The 13,244-nt window shown below is 41.2% G+C and overlaps 1 protein-coding gene across 3 annotated transcripts in view; it reads left to right on the top strand.

Annotated features, from left to right (window-relative positions):
* Positions 1 to 13,244, top strand: part of plcb3 (phospholipase C, beta 3 (phosphatidylinositol-specific)) — a 119,375-nt gene that overhangs the window by 62,660 nt on the left and 43,471 nt on the right. For all 3 annotated transcript variants that reach the window (XR_008632519.1, XM_055156110.1, XM_055156111.1), the window contains exons 3-6: positions 6,583 to 6,651; positions 8,059 to 8,196; positions 11,398 to 11,477; positions 11,589 to 11,642. Coding sequence is in view for 2 of the 3 variants with exons in the window: in XM_055156110.1 (XP_055012085.1) it covers positions 6,583 to 6,651; positions 8,059 to 8,196; positions 11,398 to 11,477; positions 11,589 to 11,642 (341 nt within the window). In the remaining variant the exon portion in view is untranslated. The remainder of the gene's footprint in view (positions 1 to 6,582; positions 6,652 to 8,058; positions 8,197 to 11,397; positions 11,478 to 11,588; positions 11,643 to 13,244) is intronic.

The raw sequence follows: 13,244 nt of genomic DNA, 5'->3' as shown, positions 1-13,244 counted from the left end.
TCTTCTTTAAAGTTACTATTGTGACAGGCGTTTTGTGATGGCTGTTTGGTAAATCATCATGCAAATCAGCAAGATCAGCAATACTCGCGATATTTGTTCTCTATCTACGAAGTTTGTTCTGCCAAAGGTCACAGACAAGATTTTCAAGAAGATGTCGGTAGTAGTACTCATAATTACTCCTAGTTATGTTTTAACTTTTTTAATACAATTGTACATTGTGCCATGGTTTTCCAACACCACTTGAGGATTATACAGTGTTACAGTTTAACAGTACTCTTACTTGAATAAAGGTTTTGGGTTTGTGTTCCTACTGTGAGTAAGTCTGAAGTGACAAAAACCTTCTGTTGACAATTTGAAATGATTTGAACATTTGTGTTACTTATACCACTCTTGCTTTGAATTTTTTTTTGTGATTCATCCTGGGAAAAGATTATGCGTTGTGTATTTTATGTTTTGTCTTTCCTACTTATTATACAATTTTTAAAAACTATGTTATAGATGTTATCTATCTTGCCCCAATCTTAGCACTAGCGCAAGTGTGTGGAGCTCTAAACAGTCGGTGTGCTGTGCCTGAATGTCAGGTGGACTGGAGCAGACTGAGAGCAGGTGTGGCATGTTCAGTGAATTGCCAGAATCGTAAAAAATAAATACCAAACTAGTCCACTGAAAAACAATGTGTAACAAGGTGTCTTTTATTTGGAAATATATGAGGAGGATAAATGGTTAACATTCATAACATGTTCGTGTGCTGTACGGATGCCCTTCTGCTCAGAGCACAGCCCCTCGCCCCGCTCTCTGTATCGGCCCAGCTCTGCTCTATAGTTTGGTTTGATCTGGATCTATACGAAAGTTGCTCACATGAGGCCGTTTACAGTGCTGTCCTAAAGTGTGTTTTCTTACTCTGTCTGCGGTCCCAAAGCTGCGATGTCAATTTCCTCACATCTTCGTACTCTTTCTGTCATCAGCTCCATTTAATTTCGTGATCAAATTATTTCCATTATGCCACTGTGGTTCATTTATAAAGTTAGTTGCTATTAGGAAGTCTACCATCAGAACCATAGAAAACTACACGGAGCTGAGCCTGACAGCGGTCAGCGGTAGAATTTTGTACAGTGACTCAAGAGATGTACAGTGCACATGAGCACTGCTCTGTACAGACCTGTGCATTCTGTTCTGTGCGCTCATGGTGCATATCAGTCACTTGTGCAGGCAAATGCAGGTCGTCCAGTCACCCTCCCTGTGTGTTAATGGTTCAATCCAAAGCAGTAAAATCAGAAACATTTATATGACAAACATATTTCATAATCTACAAGACATTCAACTGTGTGGAACCAAATGCAATGGACACCCGTGAGAAGAGAATGTGAGTGGTCAGTGGTAGCAGCAGTGGAAGCAGACTGGGACAGGCAAGAGCGGGTTCGACCGGGGAGAGCAGGGGGTCAACGGGTCTGCTGTGGGATGGGGAGTACATGAGATAGACACTGGTTTACTGCGTAACTGGAACGAACAGAGGAATGTAGGTAAAACTAAAAAGGTTGACGTGTGCGCGCGCTTGGGCACAGGGGCCTGTATGGCTGGTGCCTCTCCTGGTGCGTTCTTGTATTGTGGGGCTCCAGAGCTGTTTTATTGTACTCTTATATATTTTTTCCCCACACCTCTCTATGCTGTCTGTAATGAGGCAAAGACTGCAGACATTACACACACTGACAGTGCTTTTAAATGCCACAGCGGTCACAGTTTGGTGGAGATGTGTTCACCGTACTTTTAGCCTCCAACTCCAGGGTTCAGTAGTGAAGTACAGGCCAACCTGGACACGCCCACTTGTTAACACTAACACTTGGTTTAAGACTGGAGGCAAGGTAGGGCTCATAATGTGTTGTTTCTTCATCAAAAACATACCTGGAGTCTGTTCCACCTTGTGATTTAAGTTGATATTGCTGCTACACTGTGTTTTTAAACCCCATACACCTTCACTAGAATCATTTGGATCATTTCAGCTCAGGAATTGCCAGTCTGTCCTGGAACAGAGCATTTTGCGCTGTGTAGATGTAGACAGACTAATGCTAAAGGGTTACTCAAACATGTTTGACTGAAACAAAACACAACTCCAGGTCTGTTTTTGAGGGGGTAATGGCATCATAACATGGCTTAAACCTCACAGGAGTCATTTTGTGTAATACAGGGCCTTTAGAAACAAATTATAAATCCAATAATATTATGCAAAGACCACAACTTATGAAATTAATATTTGGATATCAGGTTCCCTTAAAAATAATCCTAAATATATATTAACTCTTTGAGTTAATTTCTTGAACCAATACTTTGTGCTGGCAGTAACACATTTGGTAGTGTTTGTCCACATATCTAAAGTTGGAGGTTCGAATCCCACATAAAATATCATTGGTTGAGGAGTCAGATCCACTGACCTACAGGTTGGCGGTGCTCCCACAGATGAATGCTGTTGTTGTGTCCTTGGGCAAGACATATATACAGTCAAGCCCAAAATTATTCATATCCCTGACAAATTTTGACTTAAAGTTACTTTTATTCAACCAGCAAGTTTTTTCTTGATTGGAAATGACACAGGCGTCTCCCAGAAGATAATAAGACAATGTACAAGAGACATCATTGTGGAAAAAAATATTTCTCAGCTTTTATTTACATTTGAACAAAAAGGGTCATGTCCAGACTTATTCATACCCTTTGTAAACTCTCAGAGTCTATGGAAAAATCTAAAGTTCTATACCATTCCAACCAGCACAAACTGTTCTAAAACGTCCTAATGACCCTGATTCATTGGAAAGACCTGTTTTAAACAACTGAACAGGTGAAAAACAGCAGGTCTTTGCACTTGGTTTGTGAACAGTCACGGCTAAGACAAAGAAGCTCTCTGAGCATCTGCAACTGCGTATTGTGGCTGCTCACAAGTCAGGAAAGGGCTATAAGGCCATATCTAAATGTTTTCAAGTTCCAGTGGCTATAGTGAAAAGAATTATTAAAAAATACGAGACGTTCCACACTGTGGAAAATCTCAGAGGATGTGATCGGAAGCCGAAAGTGACACTTGTGCTGGGCAGGAGGATAGTGAGAGAGGTGAAAAAGAATCCACAGATCACCCCCAAGGCCATCCAGGTGAATCTGGCTCTGCTGGTGGCAACATCTCAAATATGTGTGCGTGTGTGTATATATATATATATATATATATATATATATATATATATATATATATATATATATAGAGCCCGACCGATATGGATTTTGCTGTGGCCGATATGAAACCAATATAATGGAAGTTGGAGCTGCCGATAGCCAATATAATCACCGATATATTTAGTGATGTAAAAATTCACTGTGAATTGTTTAAAAAACAGGTTTGGCTCTGGTGGATTTTAAATTGGGTTTATTTAGGCAACATTTATTGTTATTCTGCCTCTTTACATCATATTTACAGACAGTAGGTTGACTTAATGGCATTTTTGCATCACATTCTATCTAGACACTAGTGATGGGTATTCCAGTTCTTTTTAGAGAACCGGCTCTTCTGGCTCGGCTCACTAAAAGCTGCTGGTTCTTTTGGCTCCCAAGTGGCTCTTCAGATTGTTTTGTTGCAAGCAGGACTAAAGCACGTCTAAAGCAGGACTGAATCAGGACTGAACCAGGTCTAAACCAGGACTGAAAAAGGACTAAACCGGGACTTATTTATTTTATGCTAAACTACAGTCAAATATGCTCGTTTTTTTATTTTTATTTTTTTGAATCCTACGTACACGCAAATTTCTCAAAGTTTCGTTTTTAGCCGCTGCCGCTGTCAAACCACGAATCTGCACGCGGCGTGAAGAGAAAAAAAGTGAGAGAAAGAGAAAACACGGCTCCCGTCGTTCCCTTCAAAGAGCCGGCTCTAAGAGTCATTTCGTTCGCGACGGACCCATAACTAGTAAAGAAAGTAGCGCTATTAGCCTTTAGCCGTAAATACGTGCGCGCCGCGGTAATTAATTATATGCGCAAATGTCATAATTCACACCTCTGTTCACAGCTCATTTACATATCGGTGCAGGTCCAGTAGCAAATATACGGCCAATATAGTCACTTTAGAACAGACCAATAGAAAACAGTGTTTATGTGCGTGAGCTACAGCAGCTAACCCATAACAAATGACAAAAACTAGCTTCAGAGTCGACATATTTCCAACACTCACCGCTCACACAGGCTCCTCCTCACATCACAAATCTGCACTAATAAATGTCCTTTTAATCCAGACTCAAACCGATTGTCCGTAAAAAGAATATAATCTCAGTGTTTGGATCTGTGTCTGCAGGTGTAAACAAACACACGTGAGTGACGCGACCCTGTGGTGTGTTCAGGGACAGTACAAACACACACAGACAAATGACTCCGTAGATAATATGTGGCTCCACATCAGTATTTAGGACATTTATCTGTCTGTAAATTGGATTAAATGAACAGAATGTAGAGAGTCTAAGCTTTATAACTAGGTATAACATGCCCACGTGAAATATCGGCCCCTATCAGCAAGTATATCGGCCGATAGCCGATATGCCTAAAGTTGCCCATATCAGCCGATATATCGGTCGGGCTCTAATATGTATGTGTATGTAATATATATATATATGTGTGTGTGTGTGTGTGTATATATATATGTGTGTGTATATATATATATATATGTGTATATATATATATAATATATGTGTGTGTGTATATATATATATGTGTGTGTGTATATATATGTATATATTTTACACATACATATATAGATAGATAGATATGTATGTATGTGACTTTTCCTTATTCATTACATGTCAGGGAGAATAAATGCCTTTATATTGCCCTGCTAGTACCATACAGTCCTGATTCTTTATGGCTTTGTTTTGTTTATTATCAAGGGTTTATTATATGGGAAATGCTTGTGGAGAATACCATCATGAATGAATAGTGTCTAGGTTAGTGTTGTCACATCACTACAGTTTCAAACTTGATTTTGATACTAAGGAATAAACTCGATCCTCAATACTGATTCTAATATGACAATAATAAAAACACACATTTTCAACATTAAATGGTAGTAATTTCTTTTCTGTTCTGTGTGACTTTGTGACTTTGTGACTGTGAATGTGACTTTTTAGTACCAATACCTATTCAGATGAGTACCTAGTTTCCATACTAGGTTAAATATTGATTAGAATCTGATTTTTGATACTTTTGACAAACCTAGTCTAGGTACCGTCTGTGTTTTTGTGTTGTCAAAAGCAGGGAGGCTGAAATGAAACAGGCCTGTATGGGAGTTAATTTCTGTTATCATATTTGTGTTTGCAGCTCCATTTGTCACTGCTGTAGCTTCTTACTGCACATGTGTTTATTGAGAAAACAGTGAACCAGCTGTTCATCTTTGACACAGGCAAAGTTATGTAATTTACTTTCCACCAATGAGTGGTAGAGTAGAATGAGGTTCAGTTTCAAACCTTTTGTGCATGTTTACACATATGGGTTGTTCCACCACAGTAATAGACTCAGCATCAGGCTTATGTGGATAACTTCTTATGTCATGTCTCCACAGAGAATGAGCCACACATGGGTGACCCTGATTTATGGAGCCAAAATAGCAAGAAAATAACTTGCTAATAAATAGAAATAAATGTACCTGTACACATTTCCTTATGCCGGGTTGTTGAATTATTCATTCTTGTAGAACTACCCGTTAGTTGTATGCAGTTCAAAAGTCAAAAGTTTTGGACACACTTACCCATTCATTTTTTTATTTTTAAGTGTACTGTGTTCTGTGTTTTAGGTATGTACAGAAGCTATCAAATATATGATGCAGTTATATGGAATTATCATCAGGGCAAACTGACCACTCAATTTGTAGTACTACAAACTTTTATATTCAAATTCCTCAAAGTATGAACCCTTTGCTTTGTTGACAGTGCTGCAAATTTTTGGACTTCTGTCAGTGAGTTTTATGACGAAGTCTCCTGAAATGGTTTTCACTTCACAGGTGTGTCACGTCACAGACAAGAAAAGAGCTCAAAGCAATGATCAAAACATAGGGTAAAGGCTATTTTTGAAAATCTAAAATCAAAAACAAATTGAGTTATTTTTTGAGGTGTGTGTGTTTATTTCTTGTTTGCTGCATTCCAAACGGGTCATTGATAGTTTTGATGCCTTCAATGAGTTTAAATAAACAGAAAATACTCTGTTCTACCTTGTGATGTCATGTGGTAATGCAGGAAGTACTCCACTGTGTTTTTAAATTCCATGCCCTTTCTCTAGAATGTTTTGGATAATTTTAGCTTTGGAATTCCCAGTCTCTACTGAACTAAAGGTAATAAGTGGCTGAAAACTGAAAACGTTTCACTACTTGGCATCACAAGATGAGGATTCAAAACACAGTTCCAGGTATAACTTTGATGGGGTAAAAACATTCTAACATGGCTTAAAGAGCTAGTCGTTGTCAAAAGTATTTTGTGTAATATAGGACCTGTAAGGTTTGATAGAACACAAATAATCATGTTTAAATAAATAAAGAGACTGAACTGACTGATGTGGTGGCTGCATTTTGTGTTTCAGGAGGTGGAGATCCTGGACATCAGCATCATCCGAGACACCCGGACGGGCAGATACGCCAAGCAGCCAAAGGTCAGTGAGCGTGGGGCATGGTTCTCCTGCTGTCCTCTCCCGCTGCCTGCGCCGAACACTCGTGTCACTCAAACTTGTGTGTGCACAAGGATTTCTCATAGTGTGGGGACTCAAACCTGTACACACACTCAGATGATGGGGACTTGCCTTCCATAAGGAACAAAACTCATGTCCCCATGATGTAAATCCTTTATTACTACATCATCATGGTTTTAAGGTGAGACACAGCTGGTGAATAGGAAAAAAAAAATCTTGAATATCACTAAATATTTGAACTTCTTTTTGTAATTTACTTGCATAAAAAAACATGATTTGTAAGTTCTTTATAATGTAATGTTTATATATAAATATAATATAAATATAATAAATATGAAAAAATAGCACACATGTGGGACAAATGTGAAGATTGGAAAGAGTCATGTTTTTTTTTACTTAATTAAGTTTTTTAGTAAACCGGATCTCACAAAAAAAAATCACATTAATCTTTTGTCCCTGTAGGGAGGAAAATGCATTTCATGACATAAATCTACAGATACAAGTTGACTAAATTAAATAATAAAACATCTTAAGGTGAAGGTTGAACAGTGTTGTTTCCAGGTTAAAGCATATACTGTATGTCAAGAATGCATTAGAATTTCAATCAGGAAGTGCATGTTAGCATGCTACTTGGTGTTCGCTTTACCGTCATTGTAGTAAATAAATAGGATACTCAGAATGTATAAGGTAAGTGAGGAATAACTTTGGACCACTGCAAACCATTTAAAATGAACCAATTCTTCTTGTCAGCTTTTTAAGACAGTAAAAATCTGGTACAGTGCCTTTAACAAGCTGATCACCCAACATGTGTGTGAGGGTGCATGTGTGAGAGAGGGAGAGGGGGAGAGGGAGGGTGCATGTGTGGGCTCGGGCGGATGTGGCGGGTGAGCTGGCGGTTGGCAGGATGCGGTTGTGTAAGAGGTCTGGGTAAAGAGCCATGATGAGGGCTGATATCAGACATGCACATGCGACGCACTTGCAAGCAGTCACACACACGCACGCGCGCACACACATACACGTAAACATACACATGCATGGACATAAGCACACACATAAACACAAACACACAAACATGCGCATAGGATCCGAGATACTCATTGTGCCCTTTTTTTTTTTTTTTCCCCCAAATATCAGTTTTACACAGCAAAATACATAGGTGGATACTCTGGAGATAGACTAGTAATGCTGGATTACTAAAACATGTGTGAATGAAACAAAACACCACTACAGGTATGCTTTTGATGAGGTAACAGCATTATAAGATCCTGAGTCAATTTTGTGTAATATAGGGCTTTTTAAAAGAATTTCTAATATCTTTAAAATTCATCAAGTTGAAATTTAGTGTTCAAGCATCTAGTGTTTGTGTTGCAGGATCCAAAACTCCGTGAGTTGCTGGGCTTCGGGAAAGGGGAAAATGTTGAAGGGAAGCTCGTCACCGTCGTCTATGGAACTGATCTGGTCAACATCTCCTTCCTCAACTTCCAGGCGGTGCAGGAAGACACAGCCAAGGTAGACCTGGAGAGGCTTGTAATGTAAAGTAATATAAAGGGTTTTTCAAGGTCATGATATAAACATCTAACCAACAAAACACTTGCAACTGAAACTTTAATTGAATGAATGAATGAATGAATGAATAAATAAATAAATAAATAAATAAATGTATATACAATGACATAATGTGGAACATTCCATTCAAAGCAATAACATCTCCATGGAGACAAGCAGATGTTTGTCAGTAGTTGATACTAATTGAAAAACTGTTCACTTTGTGTGGCTAAATGGCAGTTGGAAGGTTTGGTAAAGTGTTACATTACAGTTACATTTACTTGTACTTTTAAAGATGACGTACTTTTGAGAGTACTTTCCTAACAGCATTTGTTTACTTCTCCTATTTTTTATTGAGGCAACAGTACTTTTTAATCTCAAAGGGATAGTTCGTTTTTTTTTTTTTTACATAAATCTGTATGGCATCCCCATCAGCAGTGTCATGTATCCACACTGACTTACCCCCGACAGCGTCCGGTGAGCCGGAATACTGCCCAGATTTGATGCTGATGAAAGTAGTCCGGCAAGTTGACTGGGCACATTAAAGTAAAGCGCTTTACTTCTCAAAACAATATGTGTTCAAAAGAGTGATATATTTGCATCACAAAACCTTCATCCTAAAAAAAGTCAGACCTCAATAATTGCTTGGCGCTATTTTCTCTCTGTTTGTATTACTGCGCGCTGCCGCCAGGTGACAGCCGCGCACTGATCCATCACGTTCTTCAGTTGTTTGGCAGTGTTTACATGCGCAGACTGCCGTGACACGAGAGAGCTAATGTGGAGCTACAGCGATAAGTATATAAGCTTGTATAAGCTATATAAGAATATGTCTAAAAAAGGGTGCAAACTTGTGATTATCCAGGCTGTAACAACCAAAATCTGGGTGAATCTCCACACACATTTCACCGTTTTCCTGTCACGGACTTTGCTCTGAGGAACCTTTGGCTTCTTGCCTTAAGCTTCAAAGTGGAAACAAAAGATAAAAAAGCTCCGTGTGTGCAGTGCGCAATTCAGCGACGAAGATCCTTCATGCCTAGGATATAGGAAGAAATCTGTTTTGAAGAGCACTGCTGTACCTGCACCCCAGGTAAGAACAAAGAGGTGCCGCTATGTTTGCAAGCAGACAGGCTCAAGAATCAGCAGCAAATTACTTAGTGTCATATCAACAGTGAAGCTTCTACAAAACGTAACGTTATAAGTCGACTGTTATTATTATTGTAAATGTCGCTTACACTATTGTCAGCAACTACGTGGACGTGTGGGTGATTCCATGTTTCTATTAGTAGTCCTGCTTCCAGTCACATTGTAAGCTCTATGTTCGCTGTATACGAGTTTCTAAATGACGTGATGGGTGATTGTCGCTCACTCGGTCTCCAGCTTCAACTTGTACCACTTCTCTGTCCCTCCTCTCTGTTTCTGCCCGTTCTAACTCCATCTGGCGAATTTTAGCATCAGTATATTCGGGTTCATAAAGATATCCCCTTGGCTTTGTGCTAAAGGCAAGGTCTTCGTCACCGGTGTCGTAGTCAGACATGTTGTCGCTAACATTTCGAGCAATAAACAAAGTGAACCAGGCGTGGCTGTCACCTGGCGGCAGCGCGCAGTGATACGAACAGAGAGAAAATAGTGCCAAGCGAAGTTTGAAGTTTGACTTTTTTGAGGACGAAAGTTTTGTGATGCAAATATATCACTCTTTTGAACACAGATTGTTTTGAGAAGTAAAGCGCTTTACTTTAATGTCCCCAGCCAACTTGCCGGACTACTTTCATCAGCATCAAATCTGGGCAGTATTCCGGCTCATCGGACGCTGTCGGGGGTAAGTCAGTGGGGATGCACTAGAATGCTAATGGGGATGCCATACAGATTCATGTCAAAAAACCCGAACTATCCCTTTAAGTTTGGTTCCTCTTGCCAGTGTGAATAAATCTACAAATGATGAAAGCTCCTTCAGATATGATTTAGTTTCTCAAATTTTTGTCTATTCTTTGAAAATACAAGATTTTGTGTATTATTCAATGTTTTATCCTTCAAATTGCATTAACCTTTACTCTTGAAGTTACTCTTAAATGAGTAATTTCTTGCACCATTACCTTGAACTTCTTCTTGAGTAATATTATTTGAGAACATTTTTTTTGATTATCTACCCACCTGAATCCGTGTATCATTCATTTTTCAATATAAAACCAAAAATAAGAAAATGAAAAAAAATAACAGTTTTCTTCATTATTTGTCTCCAAAACCAAAATGAAAAAACGGATAATGATTTGTTTTTTCAGTTTTCAATTTTGTGTTTAAATGAAGAATGGAAAAAATGTATAACGACCGTTTCCCGTTTACGTGACTCCCGTGACTGCGATGTCAGACTTTTGCGCCACATATGGACTGAACCAGGACTGATCCAGGTCCGGGACCAGAGCGGAACCAGAGCAGGACCAGAGCAGACTCCAAGCTTTGACTCCGAGTCTCCACAGGGTCCAAGCCTCAGCTTCGAGCTCCGGCCCTGCCGTGGGCTCTGAGCCTCTGGTCTGGTCCTGGTCTAGTCCCAGCCTGATCTCGGTCTCAGTCCCGGTCTCAGTCCTGGTCTGGTTCCGGTCTCTGTCCCAGTCTGGTTCCGGTCTGGTCCAGGTCTCAGTCCTGGTCTCAGTCCCAGTCTCGTCCCGGTATGGTTCCGGTCTCGGTCCTGGTTGGTTCCAGTCTCAGCCCTGGTCCCGGTCCCGGTCTCGGTCCCGGTCTCGGTCCCAGTCTCGGTCCCAGTCTCGGTCCCGGTCTCGGTCCCGGTCTCGGTCCCGGTACCGGTCTCGGTCCCGGTCTCGATCCCGGTCCCGGTCTGGTCCCGGCCCTGGATCAGTCCTGGTTCAGTCTGTATGCAGTGCAGAAGTCAGACATCACAGTCAGGGGAGTCACGTAAACAGGATACGTTATCTGTTTTCTCCATTTGTCATTTAAAATACAAAATCGAAAACTGAAAAAACTAATCATTATCCGTTTTTAAATTTTGGTTTTGGAGACAAATAATGAAGAAAACTGTTGTTTTTTTCGTTTTCTTATTTTTGGTTTTATATTGAAAAACGAATGATACATGGATTCACCTGTTTATATTGCTCCGCTTTGCTAGAGCCAGTCTAACAGATGTACTTTGTCACACTGTCTATCTTTCGTTTCCAGGTTTGGACAGATGAACTCTTCACATTGGCTACAAACATCCTGTCCCAGAATGCAGCACGCAACACATTTCTGCTTAAAGCGTGAGTGTAAAGTGGACAGTCTACAGCTGTGTCCTCTCTGCTCCTGTCTAATTCTGTCTGTCTGCGTCCTCTCTGCTCCTGTCTAACCCATCTGTCTGTGTCCTTCTGCAGGTACACACGACTAAAGCTTCAAGTCAACCAGGATGGCAAGATTGCTGTCAAGAAGTGAGAGATCATTTATTATGAATGACTATATTTTTTATTCATATTTGCATTATCATATATGAGGTTAAAGCTGCTCAGAGCATGTTGTTCCATTTTACCACAAAGTTATTCAGTTTACTACTACTTCCTCATTCAGGCTGTAACAAGTACAGTGTGGCTACACAAAAATGACAATCTTATTATGCAATAAAAAAAAAAAAGTCAGCAACACTGTTTTACTTATATTTTACATATAACATGACAAAAAACATAATGATGAAATGTGATTTAAAGTGATAGTATGTAAGTTTAAAACCATACACCGGAACATTCTCCATATGTATGTAATATGGTGATGAAGGCTTTTAGGTATAGAATATGTCCCTCCCTGAACCGCCAACTTAACGTGGTGGAGGGGTTTGAGTACCTGAATGATCCCGGTAGCTATGTTGTCGGTGTCTTCATGCCCCTGGTAGGGTCACCCAAGGCAAACAGGTCCTGGGGGACGGGTCAGACCAAGAGTGGTTCAGAAGCCCCTTATAATGAGATCAATATAGAGGCCAGTGACGTAGCCTGGCTTGGCGCTACTGGGGCCCCACAATGGAGCCAGTCCTGGGGTGGGTGCTCGACATTGAGCACCTGGTGGCCAGGCCTTCCCCCATGGGGCCTGGGCGAGCACAGCCCAAAGGAGCGATGTGGGGCCGTCCTCCTGTGGACCCACCATCTGTGGGAGGGTCCATATGGCTGGTTCATGGAGATCTGGGCAGCAGTCGAAGACGGGGGCCTCGGCAATTGGACCTCAATTGGATGTCACCTCGCTAGTGCTGGAGGTTGAGTGCTACCGACAATATATATTGTCGGCCTCACCTTCACGTACAGATTGGGAGCTGGAACCCAACTCCTTGAGGGGGGCTGAACTCTCCATTTCCCTGGCATTGGCTGCGGGGAGCGGCAACAAGCTGGTGTGGGCCTGCTCATTGCCCCACAGCTTTAACTGTACCAACAACTCCGTTGTTCTCCTGGGATATTCAATGCCCATGTGGTCATCGACAGTGACACCTGGCGAGGGGTGTTTGGGAGGAACAGCCTCCCTTATCTGAACCCGAGCAGTGTTCTATTATTGGACTTTTGTGCCAGTCACAGTTTGTTCATAACGAACACCATGTTCGAGCACAAGGGTATGCATCAGTGCACATGGCACCAGGACACCCTAGGCCAGAGGTCGATGATTGACTTTGTCATCATGTCATCTGACTTGCTGCGTGTCTTGGACACTTGGGTGAAGAGAGGGGCTGAGCTTTCAACTGATGATCACCTGGTTGAGATTTGGGTCTGCTGGTGGAGGAGGAAGCCGGAAAGATTTTGAAAGACTTGGCAGGCCCAAGCGTGTAGTGAGGGTCTGTTGGGAACGTCTGGCAGAGCCCTCTGTCAGAGGGACCTTCAATTCACACCTCCAGGAGAGCTTCTCCCAGATTCTGGGGGAGGCCGGGGACATGGAGTTTAAGTGGGCTATGTTCTCGACCTCTACTGTCGATGCGGTCACTTGAAGCTGTGGGTGTAAGGTCTGTGGTGCCATGACAGCAAACCCGAGCCTGGTGGTGGACACTGTAAGTAAGGGCTGCC

The sequence above is a fragment of the Boleophthalmus pectinirostris genome, unplaced genomic scaffold, assembly GCF_026225935.1.
Source record: "Boleophthalmus pectinirostris isolate CB_2022bp ecotype Guang Dong unplaced genomic scaffold, ASM2622593v1 HiC_scaffold_20, whole genome shotgun sequence".
Lineage (NCBI taxonomy): Eukaryota > Metazoa > Chordata > Actinopteri > Gobiiformes > Gobiidae > Boleophthalmus > Boleophthalmus pectinirostris.
This window is presented reverse-complemented; position numbering and strand designations above follow the sequence as displayed.